This window comes from Thunnus albacares, chromosome 12 (assembly GCF_914725855.1).
Source record: "Thunnus albacares chromosome 12, fThuAlb1.1, whole genome shotgun sequence".
NCBI classification, from domain to species: Eukaryota; Metazoa; Chordata; class Actinopteri; order Scombriformes; family Scombridae; genus Thunnus; species Thunnus albacares.
The window spans coordinates 11,281,390-11,301,942 of record NC_058117.1 but is presented as its reverse complement, the minus strand read 5'-3'; the positions used below and the strand labels follow the sequence as shown (position 1 = coordinate 11,301,942).

The 20,553-nt window shown below is 39.3% G+C and overlaps 2 protein-coding genes across 3 annotated transcripts in view; one reads left to right on the top strand and one right to left on the bottom strand.

The window, feature by feature from the left end:
* mast3a (microtubule associated serine/threonine kinase 3a) overlaps positions 1–2,182 on the bottom strand; it is a 28,703-nt gene extending 26,521 nt beyond the window's left edge. For both annotated transcript variants that reach the window (XM_044367702.1, XM_044367703.1), the window contains exon 1: positions 1,700–2,182. In XM_044367702.1, the coding sequence (XP_044223637.1) occupies positions 1,700–1,785 (86 nt within the window). In that variant the 5' untranslated portion in view covers positions 1,786–2,182. The remainder of the gene's footprint in view (positions 1–1,699) is intronic.
* Positions 2,183–10,350: 8,168 nt separating this feature from the next.
* On the top strand, positions 10,351–12,626 carry LOC122994242 (growth/differentiation factor 3). Its single transcript, XM_044368823.1, has 2 exons — positions 10,351–10,706; positions 11,255–12,626. Exons 1-2 carry the CDS (start codon positions 10,358–10,360, stop codon positions 12,052–12,054), a joined length of 1,149 nt encoding a protein of 382 aa, XP_044224758.1. The 5' UTR covers positions 10,351–10,357; the 3' UTR covers positions 12,055–12,626.
* The last annotated feature ends 7,927 nt before the right edge of the window (positions 12,627–20,553 follow it).

Here is a 20,553-nt window from a genome sequence, read left to right as displayed (position 1 = left end):
TCTTAGAATGACTTGCCCACACAGACGCCAATGTGATGTGATTAAGCATTGTGATGCTGTTACTTTTACATTCACGTTATTTTGTCCACTTCCTGGATGTTTTTGTGGTACCTGTGTATACCTGGTGCTCATTTTATAATATAATTAGGACTCCTGTTTAGTTTGTTTTTGCATTCCCAAAAGAAGCCGGGTGTAATCCTATCAACTCTCTGTTTCATCCTGGAGATGTCAATGGCATCTCCCTTTCTCTCTGGCAGTGACCTAAAATAACTGAGGGGCTGAGACGACAACAGAACCTGACATTTCTGGGTCGATGCTGAGGCAGATTCACACAGCTGTATGGCCCCCCAAACCAAAAAGACTAAAACTGGCAAGAGACGGCACAGCAACAGAGAGAAGAGAGAGCCAATACATGCTTGACTTTTGCTTGAAAGCATCTATGAAAATGCTCCAACCACAGAATGACATTCTTGAGTGTGCACCATTTTACTCTTATCAGAGGAAAATAAATAAACAAACACCCTTTTTTCCAGTGGCCAAAAAAAAAAAAATACATGAAAGCATCACCGTATCGCACCATGACCATGTGAGGGTTTTATCAACAGTTAGGAGTGATAAGGCTACTCATATTTTGGACTAACAATAGTGGCTTGTAAGGACTTTGCAGGCAGCCATGTAGCATGATGAATATGGGCCACAGCCACGCAGGACTGCATGTTTCACATGTCTGCTGATGGTGAGGAGCTGCATTTACTCACTGAGCTCCATTCAAAGCCATGTTGTGTTTAAGTGGGTAACATGACTGGTGCATAAGCCCAACCTATATAGAAAAAGTGCCTATGGTAGCAGGGAAAACTAGATTATATGGATTTATAAGATGAGGGTATAGGTTTTCTTCCAGGATTTCACTCATCAGTAATGGAGCTTGTATTATATGCCCTTGACTAAAAGCTGCTTCAATAAATGCACACTACACCAGCAAAAATACATTTCATTATAGAAATATTGTGGTTATGACGGGAGATAAACACGCCATAAACTATGATAAGATAACTATGAACTCCCCGAGTACCAATGACATAGGGCATGAAAGGCAAAATATACTGCTCTACTTTGGGAGAGCTGATTTAATTTATCTCACAGATAAAAACCACGTCTACAACAGTACAGTCCCACTAACCACATCAGTGTATCGATCAGCACTGGGACTTTGTGTCGCTTTATGCGACAGCTGGCAGCAGACAATGCAGTCTGCCCACACACAAACACCATACACACACTCACACACACACACACACCATACACACACACACACACAACAGTCTACAATGGCCACGTTTCTCTGTCGGAAACAAAAACTAGGGCGGATGTAACCGACATATACAGTGTCGTACTGTAGACTATCACAGACACCACAACAGCATTATCAATCTGAGCTATACGCTGATAATGTTAGCAAACACAGTAGGGGTTGCGTTTGCGTGCTGGTGAATCAAATAGCTCAACATAAACGTTCAACAAATTGCTGTTTGTCACACACTGAATGGCACAGCTCAGCAGGGAGCAGATGACAACTACAAGCAGAGCAGACGTTTTCCCTTTGCGGCAATTATGTCAACTGTATGGCTCTGTCTATACCTTCACATAGCTAGTCTGCTGTTAAAAAAAAGAAGAAAAAAAAAGGCTGCGTTGTCTTTACCTTTTTGATCTTTTCATCATGGCCCCAGTCACAAAACTAGTTTTGTAGCTCGGCAACACAGTCCAATAATAATTTTGATCAGACATGGTGGCGACCGATAAAGCCAACCCAGATACTATGAGAAATGTCCTCTAAAGTGGGGGCATCATGTTGAACATCATGTTGAACCGTCTCTCCGGCCGAGTTGTTTTTACTGGTGGCAGTTAGCTAGGCCAGTACGCAGTGTCCAACGGCAGAAACTCCGTTCAGCTTCGGTACAAACTGACCCCGGACCCGCGGCACGGCAGCTCGGTGGAGATGAGCGACTTCTACGGCCATGTCCGCTCTGTTTCCTCTCCCTGCTACCAGCAATATTTCCGAAGCAGCCTGTCCTCAGCTGGATGCGACATTATCGAGTGATATCTTCGCCAAAATATTATAGAGTGATACAAACTTTCCAGCTACTGCACCGACGCACAGCGCAGCCGCGGCAGCTCGCGCCGGAGGGAGGAGAAACTAATGGTGCCTTCAAGCGCTGTTGGAAATATTGAGATACCAAGTGGAAGACAAATGCACCACCCCGGAAGAAAAAAGACTGAGTAACTATGTATTTTAATATCGAGATTCAAACATCAGACATAGGCTATGTCTACAGATCATTTTACATATTGAAATATATAGTATATATTTAAAAACAATGATAGTAAAAACGAGCACAGAAAGTCGTATCTAGGCTACAATTTTGAGTCATGGGGTTTACGAGTAGTCCGTGATGTTGCATTTAGTCATCAGGGAATATTGAGCCCCTCATGTGATTTCCATGCATTTCAAGGACTGTACAGTACATACAGTAGTACATAGTAGGTATATAATGAAGATGTAGATGTAATAGTACATGTGTTCAAAGTAACTGTTTTGTTCACTTTTAAAACCCAGTTGGTACCACTGTGATTAAACTAAAGTGAACAGTTTCATAAAGTAAGGCTATGGTGTATAATCATTTACACATGAGATACTTAATAGGCTATTTCAGTAATAATATACACAACATGTAGACTATATTAGGCTATGTACATTTGTTTGGGAATGCCTGCTTGTGTCAAAGTGTACATGATGCGTATTCCTTTTTGTTTAGCTAAATTACTACAAATAGAGGCCCACTGCTTATTTTGTCCCCTGGTGAGTTCATCCAGCCCTGATAGGGTATCACACCATTTAAAATACACCACAGAGAAATACCAGCAAAGCAATGAGATCACTAAACTTTAACACAGACACACTACAGATCCATGACAAAATAATACAAGTGCTTTGTCTCTAGAGACAAAGCATGGGTGCAACACCAGAAAAAACATGGATTTTACCCCACAGTAAAATTAAAATGTCCTTGTTTGTCTCAAACACCTTGACTGTGGGTGGAGTTTGTGGGTGAGCAGCACAAACCTTTTTTTTTTTTATCTCTTTAAAGTTTTTAAAATATACAGTATCATCTGTGTTCTGTATTGGGCTTATCTGATTTTGCTTCTGACTCACTTGGTGAAACTAACCTGGCTTAATTGCTCTTCTAAAGACAGGGGAAAGTCCCTGAACAGGTTAGAATGAAGAGATTGATGTTGTTCTGAGTAGGGCGGCTCCTGTTTGAGCAGCAAATTCACAAGCAAGTTCCGTCATACTGTTCACATGTGTCTCTTCTCTATTGACAAAACTTTATACGAAATGTAACTACTGAGTAAAGTTCCTTTTAATCATCAACCAATTTCTTCTGAAACCTGGACAAGGAAATTATCATAAAAAATAAACATCACCACCACATAGTTACCTGCAAGGGTTTGCTTGGGTGAAAAAAATAATCATATGGACACCAGATTATTAATTCTGGTGTAGCAAAATGAGACAGGTTTCAGACATTCAACAAATATCAATTAATATTCATAATGAGCAAAGCTTCTTTTGCAATAAGGGAGGGGCGACCTATTAATTCTCTTGATAATGAAGAGCTGGCCTGCATACAGTAACTCTTCTCCCTTCTGTAATTTCATCAGAGGTGTTCCCACGTTATCTCTATCTCTGCTCTGCCATTCCAAGTTTACATAAAACCTGTCTGAGCGGTGAGACTGCTCTGCCTCTCAGGCAATCCTCGTGAAATGGCTCTCAGGAGAGGGCCAGGTAAACATATACTGCTGTGAAATACGGCACGCATCCACAACAACAATAAAGCTGACAAGTGACAGGCACCAGGCTGGTCTGGTTTGAGGAAGAGGAGGGCTGGCAAAATGAGACAGAGACAGACAGAGAGTGACAATACTTACACATTTCCCCTACGTGGAAGACTCAGTTCTTTCTAGAGAGGAAGAGATGGAAAAGATTACATAAGAATAATCTGTGAAAGAAAAAACATATATCGTTTTTTCCATGTTTTTATGGTAACAAGCAGATCACAGTTACCGTATTGCTGTTTGAGCAAAGGGCTTCTTCACAAATTACCCTTTCCTTCTCAGGGGACAGTTTTCATGTTGAACATTTTTGTATTTTTTCATGGTTATGAAATACAAGTAACAAATGAGACTGATTCCCAATAATGAACCAGAAGGGACATATAAATCATTGTTTTAACAGGCAAAAAAGCTACAGATGAATTTTCCTACATGCCTTGCCTCTGTTACTCCCACTTCTCTTCAGCTCAGTGCAGTGTAAATATCATTAGTTGCAGTATGGCCTAGTTTCTTGCATGACAAATGGGTCTTCCAGTCATTCAATAGTGAGGATACAAATCCTTGCTGGCCCCATGGCTACTGCGTTTGAGCTCAGGCAACCGAAAAACTAGCCTTACCATTCAGGGTTTGAAGGATGGCATCCTGCTAGACTGCCCGAGCTTGTGCAAAAAATCATTTTAAGGCTTCATCCCCTGATATACTGATATTTCTTTAACATGTGTTCACCTCAAAAAGTGAGTAATATCACAGCTACATTAAAAAACAAAGTGAGTGAACATATAAGCAAGGAAGTCAGGTATTATTGAATTAATTAAGCGAGAGCTGCATGTTTACATGTTTAAAGTAAAACAGAAAAACAGATATCAATATGTGGGACAACAATATGAATTTATAATGTTGTGCCTTTTTTTTTTTGCTGGAGCCTGAAAGCACACCTAAATCATTTCACCATAATCATCATATTCATTATTTATAATAACCTGGCTGCACTTGAATCTAAATTGCAGATGAATGTAAGAAAAGAAGCCAATTACTGTAAATGAATGGGAACACCCAATTTGGACATGTGAGTCTCTCAACATCACCTCTTCCATAAAAGACCAGAGGTAGACGATGCATCTTAATTTATGCTTTAAATATACACATGAATGAACTAGTGGAGAAGGGGGGAAAAAATCACTTCATTATTCCCATTCTGGACATTCCTGAGTAATAAATATGACACCCAGGAGAAGATTAAAGGGATGTTTCTGCCAATCATCCAGTAACCCTTGGGTTTTGTGCTCCTATCACCAAGGCAACCAGATTTACCAAAGCACCAGCGAGGTGCTCCAGAAACAACACAGATGATAGTGAGATCTGTTCTGGTTTACAGACCTCACATTCATAAACTGCATCACAGTTATGTCCTAATTTCCACTCATGATAATGTCTGTAATAATGAACACCAGAACATGATGATCAATAGAGGTATTTCCAGACGACATCACATAGAGGAATAAAGCATTTATATGATTTGCTTTAATAGAAAAAACAGGAGCGGATCAATTGCTACACCCAAATCCTGGAGAAATCCCTCGCATCGTCGCCAGTGGCTCATCATCATCATCATCATCATCATCATCATTCCGTTTGCCTGGAAACAACCATCTCTCCGAGCGCTGTCATGACAGTCTCCATTTACCTGTAGACCGCGCCGTCTCAGGATATTCGGCTCATCCATGATTGAAGACAATAAAAAAAAAAGCCCAGTCTGTCAGCCCATACTGCGCTCCCTCCTCTCCCCGGGAGCATGGATTGAGTCCTCCTCGCTGCTGCTTACTGCTGCTGCACCACCACCACCACCACCTCCTCCTTCTCCTCCTCCTCCTCCTCCTCCTTCACCCCCAGACTTCACGACTGGCTCCAAAAAGGTGATCAGTTCAGCCAGCTGATCACCTGATCGGGAGGGGAGGAAGGATGTGGGATAGTTAACCTAGTAATGAAGTGAGAAGGCGTGTTGGCCCCACCCTCTTATTGATATCCTATGATGTGTGCAAAAGCAATTTAAGATCCTAAGATATGATGCAGACAAAAAAAACCCCACATAGATCCTGTCTCTTCCTCATCTAAGCTTTCTTGTCCTCTATTAATAATCTTTAAAAATCCCTGGAGGTTCCTGCACCCCCAGTTTGGGTTCCCTTAGCCTTTAAATTATTGTACAGGGTCAAGGGTCTTCTTGACAAACCCATATGTTCACATCATTATTTAAGGCATAACCATCACAGAACAATCTTTGCACAAACCCCCTCCACAAACGTTTCAGTGCATGCAGTTCACCCGTCATATAAAATTACACATTGTCCGTCTGGTCTGTCAGCAGAGAGGATGCAGAACAATTGTTGCTCTGAAGTCCAGCTGAACGGTAGTGATTGATGTGCGCCTGTCACCCACTGGTACCATGATGTTGTGTTTTTCCCCCTTCACAGAACAATGGTTAGTGTCTTACCCTGTGATGTCACAAGTCCATTTATGTGAGCCGGAGGGATGTGAATCCTTCCTTGTTCTTCACTGTTCATTAGAAACAGCTTAAAGAAAACAACTGTCAGTGTTGTGAGTCAACATCTATCAGGTTAGAAACACTTGCTGGGGGGGATTCAAGATTTGTTTCAATGTTGTTTCATTTACAGTGTGGCTTGTTTTTTTTTTTTTGGTTTTGGATTTTCAAGATCACTTCACTGTGGAAATATTAAATAAACAATATTCAAACATATATTTTTCAGGTTTTTACAGGTGTAAAATTGTGCAAATGACCATTTGAATGACTGAATCTTGGAGAATTAATATTTCTTGTTTGCTCAATTGAAATTCCAGTAAAAGAAAGTATTCTTACCCCCAAAAAACTAAAATTGTGTCATATGTGAATGAAACTTATACTTCACCAGCCTTGGTTTCAAATCTTTTTGCTGCAAATGTTCAGCTGGAGTAACAATCAGCTACTTAGGAATGGCAGGAATCACAGAGACAATTAAACAACTGTGTGTGGTCCGACTGTTAATATATTCTGTGCTTTTTAAACAAACATCCTTTTTTTTCTACCATGACTTCTGTTTCTCAGTGCATCAGTCAGTTTATTTCTACAGTGTTTATCACAGTTTATCAGTCTTTCTGTATAGCTTGTTATCACAGTGTATTTCTCTTGACCCATCTTTTCTCAAACAAGACAACAAACAAGATTAAAACCCAAGATCCAAATTATAATAAGCTTCTCATAAAGAAGTGATCTTACAAGGAAGAGTTCAAGAGTTCAGGTGACGAGGAAATGAGTCCTGCTTCGGAGTAACTGCTTTGTTTGTACTGTTTAAGTTGAATATTATCACAAACTTGAGATAAGATTCTTCAACTGAAATGTCCATCTCTCTGTCTCTATCAGAGTGTTTTCCTTATTCGGCTCAGTAGGTTTAGGAGGATGGAAGGCACAGATTGTAAACTCTCAGTGCCCTTGAGACTTTTTGTCATGCTCTTCATATGATCCACGTAGGTCATCTTTAAATGATCCGTTCTCATTAGTGGAGCCAGTCAGGCATGAAAGTCACTCATCCTCTTTTTGCTGCCCTTTTTTTAACAGTAATTTATGCATCCTCCTAGTCTGTATCTCTGATCTTAACCTCACTTGTCTTATTCCCCTGCAAGGCTGAAAAGTAAAAATAAAACCCACTTCTACGTCTGTGACAGTGCAGCAGTCAGGATTTGTTTATTTTGTTTATGTTTTATTTTTCTGTGCACTGGAAATGAAGAATAAATTGAAACAAATATGGTATAACTAACAAAAACTAAAACACAAATACATACAAATTATGTAAAAAATATTTCAAATATTATCTTTAAAACTAACTATTGTTAAAGTCACTTTTTCTTAGTCGAAAGGTTGAATAATAAAGTAAATAATTTCCATTTGAAAATGAGATTAATAATGAAAGTCTGTACTGTAGCTTTATGGCCACTAGAGGGCACCATGGAGCTACATGGATAACTGGTTATCGTCATGTTAACCCTGCCGATAACCAGTTATCCTCTCATCCACCCAGTGCATCCTGGGGAAAGGTTCCAGTTTCCCCTTCACTCTGAATACAGAGGGATTACATTTAAAAAGTAGAGAAAATGTTGAAAAAATAAATAATGAATTGATGAATGAACAAATGAATGAATGAAAGGTACAGACACAGTTGCAGTGGAATGTAAACACACCAACACACCTGTTCACATACATATTTACGCTTAACATATTTGTCCATATAGGAAAAAAAATCTTCTAAAAATAGAAGCAACATGTAAGTTATACTATTAAAGTGATGTTAGTGATATTACCATGTTGGACGTCTGAGTTGTGATCAGTTCAATCAGAAAATGGGTCTTAAATTCTCACATTGCCCGAGGAGGTAAAACTTGGTTGAACATGGTTTGATGAGCCAAACTTTTAAAAATGGTTTCATTTGGTGACCTGTTAGATTCTCATGACTCCTTGTAAGGGTCACGCAATGTGCAGTCATCTTCACCCTTATCTGAAGTGTTTCTGTCAGACGAGACATCTGTCTGTTACGTGTATGATGAAATTCACCCCCATCACTTCTCTTTCTCATGATGACAAAATGAATTGCATATGTAGTTCTTTTTTTTCTTTTTCCGTCTCTGTCTCACGCGATGAGAGGGCAAAAAGAGCCAGAGAAGAGAGTGAGAGTAAAATCTACAACAATAGTACCAGCATTTGTGAGTCACTTGACACCTTTCACACACTTCCAACTTGCAAGCTGGGACTACCTGACAAAGTACATGATTGCTTCATCACCTCAGTGACTCACAGCTCAGAAACTCACACACTTCACGCTCTTGAAGAAGCCACATCTCTACATCAACCTCTTTGACTTGTGACACCTCATCACAGGCTGCAGGTTGTTTGTGAGCTATGTTCACAGAATGATGTTCCCTTCCTATATTGTTTCATATTAGTAGTTATTAATGAGGTAAAATGCTTCAACATTTCACATAGAAAAAGAAAAGTCAATTTTGTGCAGCAGAAATGTTTTTGTTTTCTTCTTTCCTTTTTTGTTCATCATCTCATGACCCCTCACATTTATCTTGAAGTACCGCCATTAACATTTATCACATGAGCTTTGAATTGCAATATCTAATGTCACTTGACATTCAAATTTAATTAGAAGCCACATAATTTGTTTTATGGCTGTGTTTTTATTGTTTCATCATTTTATGATACTTTCATGTACATAGTAGCATTTAATTTCATTTTTAATGGCTCTCCCATGACTTGACAAAACTATTGGTGCAAAAGGCTGAATTTTATACATCCAAGCACATGATTTGGCTAAAATGCATCCACAAACATCAAGTTATGTACGTCATCCATACATTAAAAAAGCCGTCCTTTATCAGTAGGGCAGCCACTGTGACTGGGGAAGCCTTCAAGTGAGAAGAATAGGGTCAATGACATAGACGGCCACGTAATAGGGTGGGGAAATTACTTTGTAATCAAGTAGTTCACTGACCCTAATTACTGATAGAAGTGAGGATTTTCACATAATATGCTGATAACTGCTTGGTCCACAGGACAGATGCAGCTGTAGCCTTTTTTAGTGTGTCCCAACAATTACCACTGAAAGAGCAGGAATGCCGGAGGGGTGACATGCAGATCATTGACTCATTAACCCTCATTTTTGTGTCTTTGTCGTCGATTAAAGCTGTTAGAAAAGGTTGGACTGTTAATATAGCAGCTTGCAGTCTTTGACAGAGAAGCTTAATATTTAGAGTGACTGTCCATAGACTGGATTTACCACATTTGAGCCCTGTGTGAGCAAAAGAGCAAGACACTGAATCCCTCCCAGGTCTGTGGCTGATCCTGACCTCTGACTGTACCAGACAGGGTTGCAAGGGAACAGAGACACAACTATCACATCATCATTATTAACCCCGGAGGAGCTAATGTAATTGCCCATTGCCCCCCTCCTTAGTACTGGTCACTGTAAGACATATGGTCATTTATTTGATTAAGTGACGCATAACTAGACAATCCTGTTGAAGTAACATGCTGAGATGCACACCGTGTACCTGTGACGTAACCAAATCTTATCCCTTTATTTTAGGTCAGCTTCTTTCTCTTGTTTCTGCTTTCACTTCTCATTATTTGCTGAGAAAACTGAAAAAAGTTGCCATTAGTTCAAATTATTTTCACAGTTTTTAATTCCGTAGGCAACATGTTGTCAACACCTAACACAATGCTGCACAATGTTGCCACATAATGACATATGGCCCTTGCTGAGCCCATCAGCGGCTCACCTGACCAACCAGGGGTGTGGCAACACAGAAGCTCTACAAATAAAAGCATGTCAAGAATTTCATTCATAACATGGACAAGTTCCAATCCACTGAGCTGCAACACTCATAGACCAAACCTTCAGCACCTGGCAGGCTCACCATGCTCAGATCACACACACTCCGCCGACTCATCTCCTGCGTGCTGCTGCTCCTCGTCTCTCTCTCCAGCTCAGGGGAGAGCCGGCCTCACGTGGCCCACGAAGGTGCACCTGATGTGGACGGAACGGACAGTCAGAGGGTCCTGCTGTTGGAGGCAGTGAAGACGGGGATCCTGGGCTCACTGGGTATGGACAGGGAGCCCCGACCAGCCCGAAAGGCCTCAGAGCAAGAGTTGAGGAAGATGCATCGGCTCTACAGGGAAAAACTGAGAGAGATGAGAACAAATTCCAGCCAGCCGATGAGGGAAACCTGGCAGCCCACCATGCCCACTGTGCTCTTTCCAGCCACAGGTGAGATATTTGTCAGAGAAGTAAGCACCATGTAGACACTCAGGCCTAATTTAGCCATTGTCACACTTGTAAAACATCATTTTGGAAAGTTTTGGAAAGCTTTGCAGTGTGAGTTTATCTGTGGACAAAAGCTATTGTACCAGTGTGGTAACAACTACTATAAATAACTGCTGCACCTATAGTTCTTTGACTTCATGGAAATGGTCTGTGTAGAGCTTAAACATATGTAGCCATCAAACTGTCCTGTGAACAAAGCAAACACATTCCTACAAGCTTTTAGAAATCATGAGCATGACTGGCACACCTTGTACGTGATGATAAACTTTAAACACAAGTGTTTTTTTTAGTAATCTCATCGATAAGGCAACCAATGACAAGACAGCTTCAGGACTCCCAATACAAGTTTAGGATTTTTCTAAATGCTTTCTTGTGTTGTCTTTGTTTCTAATCCTCAGTTGTTCAATGTCATGATGTTACCTAAGTGCAAGTCTCCAACTTCTCTTCTCTTTTTTATCTCTTGCACACTTCTTGTTTTTTCTGCTTTTCAGTGGTGCCAGTGAAAGTGCTTCGGAGGGCAGAACACCCACAGACAGATCAGCGCATGCAGTGGTATAGAGCTGTTTTCCATAAGAACCCAAACATTCAAACTGAACTGACACTAGCTCGGGCTGAACTGAAGATCTCCAAGCACATCTTAAACAAACCTACATCAGTTCAGCCTGATGTAAATCAAGAGATTAATGTTAAAGTCAGTGGGATGAACCCGGTGAACTCTGCTGCTTGGACACACGTAGACTCTGTGATCCATGCTAATGTCTCAAGCACTCAAGATGTGATGCTGGACATCAGCCCTGAGGTGGAGAAGTGGATGAGGGCTGATGGTGATCAGTCACTGGTTGTAGATGTGGGGATGGTTGTGGGTGAAAGAGATGCCCTGAAAGTAAATCCAACCATTTCCCTGGAGTTAGGCCTCATGCAGCCCAAACCGGCACGGAGAAGGAGGCAGCCTCGTTCCAACAAGGAAGACAACTGCGATGAACGAGGATGGTGCTGCCGCAAGTCTGTCACCGTGTCGTTCAAAGACATCGGCTGGACAGATTGGGTGGTGGCCCCGGCTGAATATACGATGCATTACTGTGATGGCACCTGCCCCCACAACTATAAGCCAGCTAGCATGCACACGCAGGTGAAGTCTCGGATGCACCAGATCACCAAAGGCGGGACACCTCGCCCCTGCTGCGTGCCGGCAACCTACGAGCCCATGGTCATCATGCACTATGACAGCAGGGATAATTTGAAGTTGACGCCTTTTGACGACTTGATTGTCAGTAAATGTCACTGTGCTTGATGCAAGACCAGGCAAGGCCACAAAATAAATAAATAAATAAATAAATAGATAATAATAATAATAAGAGACTTTTTTACTTTAAACTCTAACCTTTGGAAAAGCATTGCCACTAGATAAAATATGTTACATGGTGAAAATATTTGCATTTAGGTGGAAAATTTTTATTCATGTTGTCATTGGTTAACTAAATTAAACTTGAAACCTTCAATTTGAAGATGAAAAACATGTTACTACTGCACAGAGCTGCTGTTTTCTCTCACTTTGTGGACAAAAACAGTGGATCTGTTCATTCATAGCTTTGCCTTTGAAAATACAGTTATTTATTGTTCATTCTATTTATGATCCTTAACTTATGTATTTTGTTTTTGTTGTTTTATGTTGCAGCATATTATCTAGTGCTGTTTACTATTTAATTTAACTGTCATTTATTATTTAAAGCGCTGTATTGTTTTATGAGGCACATAGTTTAGATTTTTTTTTGCTCGTTGTCTTATGCATTTCAATAATTATGTGAACACCCCAAATAAATGTTCTGATTTATTCATACTGAACTGTTGCACTGGAATATATCCACATGTACATTTCATAATAAACGCACGTGCATGATATTTTCTCACATTTGTCATTTATCCAAAGAATGACTATCTACCACTGTAGATTATGAAGGTCAGGGTGTGCCAGAGGAATCAGCATGTAAAGATACGATAACTTCTATCTCCCATTAATGACCTTGGAACTCATTTGTCTGCGGCCTTGAGAAACAATATGAGTTTGCCACAGAAAAGATGAAACAGTATAAAAAGGGAAAATAAGCTGCCTGCTGTGTAAACTCTGCACTGTTCAGATTACATATCAATGACGATACTGTAAATGCATTTTCATTACAGATTATCAAAGGTTGTGTCTGTGATGTTTGCTTTTAAGTGCTGTTGAGATATGAGTTATTAGAAAAAGAACAAATAATAATGTGAGATATCCAGTGATAAGTGGAGACAAGAAAAAAGAACTCACTTTAGAAAAAGAGCTCACATAGAAGACTTAAGAGATGCAAAAAGTGCAGCTCAAGGTTTTGCAGTAAGGAAAGTAATGAGCAGAGCACCTTGATGTCCGTGAGCGAGCTGAAATGAACTGAAATCGACAGCAAGCTCTTTTGAAATGTTTGCAGTTTAATTATTCCAAGGAGTGACACCACCACCCCTGATGAGTAATTTATAGTTTTTATCTTTGAATGGCGTAAAGGTCACTCAAATATGAGCATATTTTGTTTTACAATTAATAAAGTAGATGTATTAAAGGGTGGGGCGTAAATGACCCGGAGCGACTGAATAAATATGCAGACAAATGAACAGGAGATTAATCAGCCCTGCAGACACAAATGCTAACTGTAATTACGCTTTTCTTACGGTAAAATTACACCTGTGCCCAGTAACGACTCATTCATTTCTTTGCTTTTGTCCTGTGTTACTCTTTGTTTTAAGGATGACATCCTCAGTTATCACACAACTGCGGGTGGATGTAAAGCTCTTCAATCTTAGATTCTGAAAGGTCCTGAGTTGCAGTACCACCCAAAGTATACAAGTATAAAAGAATTAGGGACAGTATTTATCAAGCCCTTCCATGTGCAATCTAAGATAGACAGCGTGAACTCTTTAGCCTCTGATGTTTGGCTGTCCCCTGTTTTTAATCCTGCTGGCTTCTCACGTAGCCTACCAGGAAAACTCTTATTGAAGAAAAACATCACAGTCTGTAAACCTCTTTGCTCATCTCCAGTCCAGAGAAACACAAATCTCACATATTATCCTGTAAGTTCTGGACAAAGCATTAAGCTCTCTCTCTCTCTGTCTGTCTGTCTCTCTCTTTCGTTCTCTCTTTCTGTATTACTGGATTTTGTCTGTGCAAAATGGTCAGCAAGAATTTCACATCCTCTTCATACGTCTGAACCACAGGCCACATATAATGGTGCCGACCTTTTCTTGTTTGCAAGACTTGATGTTTTACTTAAATGTTAAAGGTTTCTGTGTGGTTTCTTTGATCTTTTATGTTTTTTCTGTGCATAATTCACACAATCTGCATTACACACCTTGTCTACATTTACAGTATTTGACAGATAATAAGCAGGGAAATGGTTTACTTCAGCAGGTAAATTCTTTATTTCTGTTGTCACATTTTCCCATAAATACATTTGGCTAATAACTGTAAGGGAATAGGATGGGATGACTATTGTATAACTAACAACTTTACATTTCTTTAAATTGTGGCTGATAACAATTTGTAGAACATGTTTCATAATGTTCAAAAATAATAAACTCTAGGATATCCTATTAATCTGAATCCTTTTAATATCAGTGAATGAAAACAGACTCTCAGGCAGTTAAAAAATTGTTATGAGCATGTGTAGAAGTGGCAAAAGTGAATCGATCACATAATACAGAGGTATAAATTACCACTTTAGAACTTTTTTCTCAAAAACATGATGAATATTATAACCAGCCATTCATATAATTGTACACGTCAGCACACATATACAGCATTTAATCATATACAGATACTCTCTGGTGGTTTTCAGCATATTCAAGTAGGTAATTGGTATTAATACATTTTTTATTTTAAACCTGTAGCATGAGAAAGCGATTTCAAGGAAACAGAATACGTGCATGACTTGACCACACAAGTATGAACAAACTGCCCACATTTCTTGTTGCTAAAGGTTAAAACGAAAATGATTCAGTAAGTCAAGACACACTAAGAGAAAGACATTAAAAAAAAAAAACAAATTCAATCTGCAAGTTGATTCCCTTGGATTGTTGTGAAAATGTGCTAATTAGCACAGTATGTCCAATGCAAAATTAAATGCCAAAAACAGAATGGTAGCAATCAAAGAAGCATTAAAAACAACACAGTTGACAATGGAGATGCTTGTAACAAAAACTGCCATTATTCCTAAAAGCAAAATATGGAGTTGACAGAAGTACATTTTATACTTACTGTGCTCTAAAAGCTCGTTCTACTCTTTCAATCCCTCTACACAATGACACATACATATAACTGCATCCCCTAACTTTACAGCTGATGTACAATAATAAAATATATCTCAAACATGTATATATGTATACATTTGTACATTTGAACTGAATATCTGTGCACCAGAGGGTTTTTTTTTGTTTGTTTTGTTTTTTTTTGTTTGTTTTTTCACAGGTCAGCTGTATCAGAGAGCAGCAACTTCATTTTGCCTTGTAACAATATATTTAGTCATTCGACAAAGCTTATGGTATGCAGTAAATGGAAATATTTTCAATATTCACGATTCAGATGTGTCTCTCCTATGAATCTGGAACAATATACACATCTTCTTGGGAGTCTTGGTGAACAGTGAGGTTACATACAGGATCATTGCCGTATATTGCATCATCTGTTAAATCACACTGCAAGTACAAGTCCTCTTCAGGTTCACCAGGTGACCTGGGGGAAAAACACAGTAAGCTTAGTGGATAATGTCTCATATCAGAAAGGACTATTCTGATGACACAAAGACAAATATTGTGTAAACTGTGCGGATTTCCTTTTCCCAGTTGTTCACACGCTATATTTATCCAAGGAAAAACTCCAGCATTGAGTCATCAGCTGAATAATAGATTTTAAATGACACGAAACAGACAAAGAGATCACCAAATTGTGTGCATATGCAGTATTACGACAGGATTGTGCAAAATGGGGAAATTCACACCGCACGCACATCTGTTTCCGTTCTGATCTCCTTTTTGATGGTTTCAAAAATGACATGTTTGGATTCAACATTTCCTCTAAATGCATCTAAACATATTTGACTGATTCCAATCTTGGAGCAAAATCAATTACTAAGATTTACAATAAAAACTTGGAGAATGGCTTACCTGCTCTGGCTGACTTTAGGCCCTTTGTAGCCAGTTTGAGTTGACAGGTTTTCATAGATCGGGGTCTGCCCCACTGACTGCTCTCTGATCATACTGGTGTACACATGGGGATTATTTTGTGGTGTCTCTATACAATCCTCCTTCACCTGGCTTTCTCTATGTCCAAACTGCAGCATGTTCCTGATTGTACTGTGGTACTTGTACACGATCACTGCAGCTACGATCAGCAGTAGAAAGAAGAAAGTCAGCCCCACTGCAAGACCTACAGAGGAGCTGTCGCGACTTGGACATACAGAGGTGCTATTTCCTGAGATGCAAGTGTTATTGACACTCATGATCTGTAAATTAGACAGTTAAAGTGAGTGATTGCAAAGTATTGTTTCATATTGTCTCATTTGTAATGAGTTACATTCCTCTGTTATTTATTCAAACTCAGCTAAGGTCTCATTATATTATACAGATAAACAGAATAATTAGCTAGAAGTCTGCTAGAAAGCCGAAATTATGTTTAATTAAATAAGGAATTAAAAAAATAGAAAATATTATTATTAGAATTGACAACATGTTCCAGGAAATGCTTGAAGCATTGTAAGCCAAGTCAAACAGTTTTCTGTCAAAGTGTAGGTCAATAAAAAATGTGGTCTTACCGTACAGGGCTCTAACGCTCTAGGTCAAGGTCTGAGTTGTGGTTGAAGTCATGTAGTCTTTAATACCTCACACTTGCAACCGAGAAGTTCCCTTTTTCTGAAATCATGGAACAGGGCTATGAAACCAGATTTCCTGTAAAAACTCTCTCTGAAAATAGACAGCTGCTGACAGGAGCTGAATTAGTGTTACATTAAACTTTTTACAACTCAAAAGAGGAGTTTGCAATCTGAGTGCTAATATTGTTTGAGGTCATTGTTTAGTATTAAATCATTGATTCTGAAAAGAAGGAAATATCGTTTTCTATAGCTGAAAAGTCTGAGTTGTGTAATAATATTCATTATCATGTGTGTCAAAGGTTTCTGCTGACAAATTAAAAGTGTGTTCATAGGAGGAGATTGAAGGTTAATCAGAACATTTATATCTTTTGCCCAGACTCGGAAAAGTAGTGTTAAGTAGTGTTATGTAGCGTCTGCGTACCTAATAATAGCTGATATGATGATATGAGATACTGACATGACACTGCTGAAGTGAAAGTGTGCCGCCAACACACTCTCAGACAGACATGAACAGGACCTTTACCTCCCTCTGCTGTCAGTTTCACTCCCCACATGCAGGCAACACCAAGCAAGCACGATGCATTATTACTCCCACTATAAGTCATCTGCAGGTGTTTAATGGTTAAATGTCAGGACATTTATCAGAAAGAGTGGTGGAAGTTATAAGAAAAACAGAAGTGTTCAGTGGGTGTAGTTGGTAAGTGCCCACTCTTTATATTTGGGTTCATAGTTGTAGAAAACTTCTTAATAATAATTTAGATTTTTAACAATTATTTAAGAGACCAGTAAATGCAATTGTGAAACATAAACGTGAATGTGAATGAAAATGTATCATTCTGTGACTAACAACACCTACAATATGTATATCATCCGATTTAACTGAGTGACCTCATGTTTACTGTGTTATGAAACAGAAAAAAGAAAGTATATTTTAAAAAAATACATTTTGCAAATTAACAACAACATATGAACCCAAATATAATGAGTGGGCACTTACCAACTAAACCAAATTAACAGTTTTTTAAGTTTTTAAAAAAATAATTTGTACCAAATTGCACCACCCTTTCTGTAAAATGTCCTAAAACTGAACCATTAAATACCTACAAATAACACAGAACATTTTCAGGAAATTAAAATAAAATGGAGCTGTAAAATAAAAGGTTATCTGTGATTCTTCTGAAAGACTTGGAGCTTTGAAGCATCATCATATGAATTTTTTTTCACAGCTGGTTAACAAAACTTACACATACATGGGTGTCACCTTATTTTAATATAGAAATAAGTATCACCTCGGTGCTCTTTAAAACTACTATTCTATTAACGCTACTTCTGTCTACTCTGCAGATCTTATTGCATGTCTGCCAAACCAAGAACAGAAATCCCTCCTTCTGTTGCTCCTCCTGAGGTTTCTCACATCTATCTATTTTTTTCCTGTTAAAACAGTGTTTGTAGAGTTTTTCTTCATCTGAATGCAGACTTCTAAAAATAGAAGTTATCTTGTGATTTGGGGATAAATGTGACTTGATTCTTAGGTGTTGATTTGCCTAGTTGTGCCAAAAAAGTGTGAAGTTGTGATGAGCTTTTCTTTCCGACATTTTAATTAATATTTGGCTACATTATTAGTGGGTTCAGCTGGGTTAACATTATCCTTTGCCAAAGTCAGTTGTTGTTTGTTTAGGAGAAAAGCTTATGCAAAAAATAATAGAAATGGCAACATTATGGGCTCCTATTGATCAGAAAATAGCCTAACATGTCAGATGTTCAGAGGCATTTACTCTATACAACATGCATCTGTTACTGTGCAGACAACTCACTGTTCACCACAAATGTTATTAATAGAAAGAAACTGAACACAACAAAAAAAAGGGGGGGAGATTTTAAGACTCTCAGGTTTACGCTCTAAGGTGAAGTGAAACTTTCCCTCTGCTGTGTGCTGGCTCATGCCTCTGTGATGTTGCTGTTTGTTATGCTGTTAATGTTGCTGCATGTTTGCATAAGATAAACATTAACAATGTCTGGCGGAGTACAGCTGGATACAGGAATCCTCGACAACATGTGGCTCTCCTTATTCTCAACAGGCCATTACTAAAAGGCTCAACTTCAAGGCGCCCCCCCCCCCTCGAGGCTTATTCAGCAACAGAGTAATCCTGTGAACAGACTCCTTCCCTCCACCTGCCCTGGAGTCGCTTCCTTTTCTATGTTACCATGGTTACTTTACAACTAAATTACACTCTCCTGAATGGCGAGTGAAAGCGCTCAACTGTTTCACTGTGCCTTCAGTGAACAACTAAATAAGAAACAGTCATTTTTGGTATCTGTAGGTGGAAAACAAATGCTTGAGACATTGTTTGTTTGGTGTGAATTTGCAAGTTAAGTGCTTTTAGTGAGTCTGATACTATCATATATCAAACCCAAAGGCCTCATGGTTGTATGCATGCAGCTGTTTTTATGTCTGACAGTCTGCCGCTGCTGCAGGAACTGTAAAAGTGAAACTCCCACTGCAGTTAAGAGACAAGAGTGGACACGCAGAGATCATTTTCTTCTGATTGATGCATTTATCATCTCATTCACTGGGGAAAACATGAAAAGCCTTAACAAACACGTGACAGAAATATCCCATCATTGCGTTTTTCTCAAAAGCTCATTTATTTCCACGTGAGTAAACCTCTCACAGGAGTCCATTGGCCTTGTGTATTTATTCAGCTGGAAAGCAGGCACTGTTGTGACAGTATTTATGTTCAGTCGGCAGGAGTGCACACACACACATCTCCAAAGGAGGCAGACACACACACCCCGCCACTTTCTGGCACTAAGATGTCATGCCAGAAAAATGTAGACCTCACCGGACAGGAGGGTAAACTCTTTTCCACTAATAAAACTGAAATTATTTCCTAACAAGCCCACATTCAGTTGTAAAAAAAAGAAAAAAAAAAGGTTGACACGTCTCCATCTGGTGCCACTAACAACCATGTTTCATCATACCTGGAAGTCACTGAGAGCATCATGAAAATATCTTAATAAATTATATTGATATATAAGGACAATAATAATAATAGTTGTAGTTCGTGTTATTCTACATATTATAATGTATATAAATGAGACACACGCGCACTCTCGTATATTCCTCAAAAAGTGCATTTTGCGGTTGTTCCGCAGTCCAGATGTGCGGTGCGCCTCCACTACACCCCCGCGCAGCGACGTGAGCACGCAGACATCACCGAGGCAGCTGCGTCAAGCCCGCCAGAGACAACCGGGAAGATACCGGAAAACAGGCGACTCTGGCTTCAAAATAAAAGTACGCTTTGTTTCAACTAAATAGTTCAGGTAAAGGAGCAGTCTGTAGTTAAGTAGCATCTAGCAGAATGGACTTGGTAGAAATGGAATATAATATTCATAAATATGTTTCAATTAGTGTATAATCATCTGGAAATAAGAATCGCTGTGTTTTCGTTACCTTACAATGAGCCCTTTCTATCTTCATAGGGAGCGGGTCCTCTTCATGGATGTATTATAAGAGCTGGGTACTGAACTGAAAATGGCACTCATTCAGTCCAGTAAGAATTGCTCACGTGATGCATACGCCCAAAAGGTTTCTAGCTTCCAGGTTTACTTCCGAGGGTATGCGGCCCACTGAATATGCACAGTAGTGTTTCTTCTGCCGGCCCCCACCGACGAGTTCCCACTCAGCCCATAGACTTTATATTGTGATAATATTTTTAAATAGCTTTTCTTGGCTTGAGGAAAGGTTTACAAATACAAAACCTCCATGGATCAAAAATCCATAATAGAAAGAGTCATAATTGAACTTGTTTGCAGTTCGAGGTGTCCTGTCAACAATCAACTCTTTTACAATGGTGGACTATGGGGAAAATGCTTTGTGGGCCACAGGGGGATTTTTCACTGCA

Coding starts and splice junctions, on each gene's coding strand:
- LOC122994242 (XM_044368823.1), top strand. CDS start 10,358: ATGCTCAGATCACACACACTCCGCCGACTCATCTCCTGCGTGCTGCTG. Junction 10,707..11,254: donor TGTGCTCTTTCCAGCCACAG/GTGAGATATTTG, acceptor TCTGCTTTTCAG/TGGTGCCAGTGAAAGTGCTT.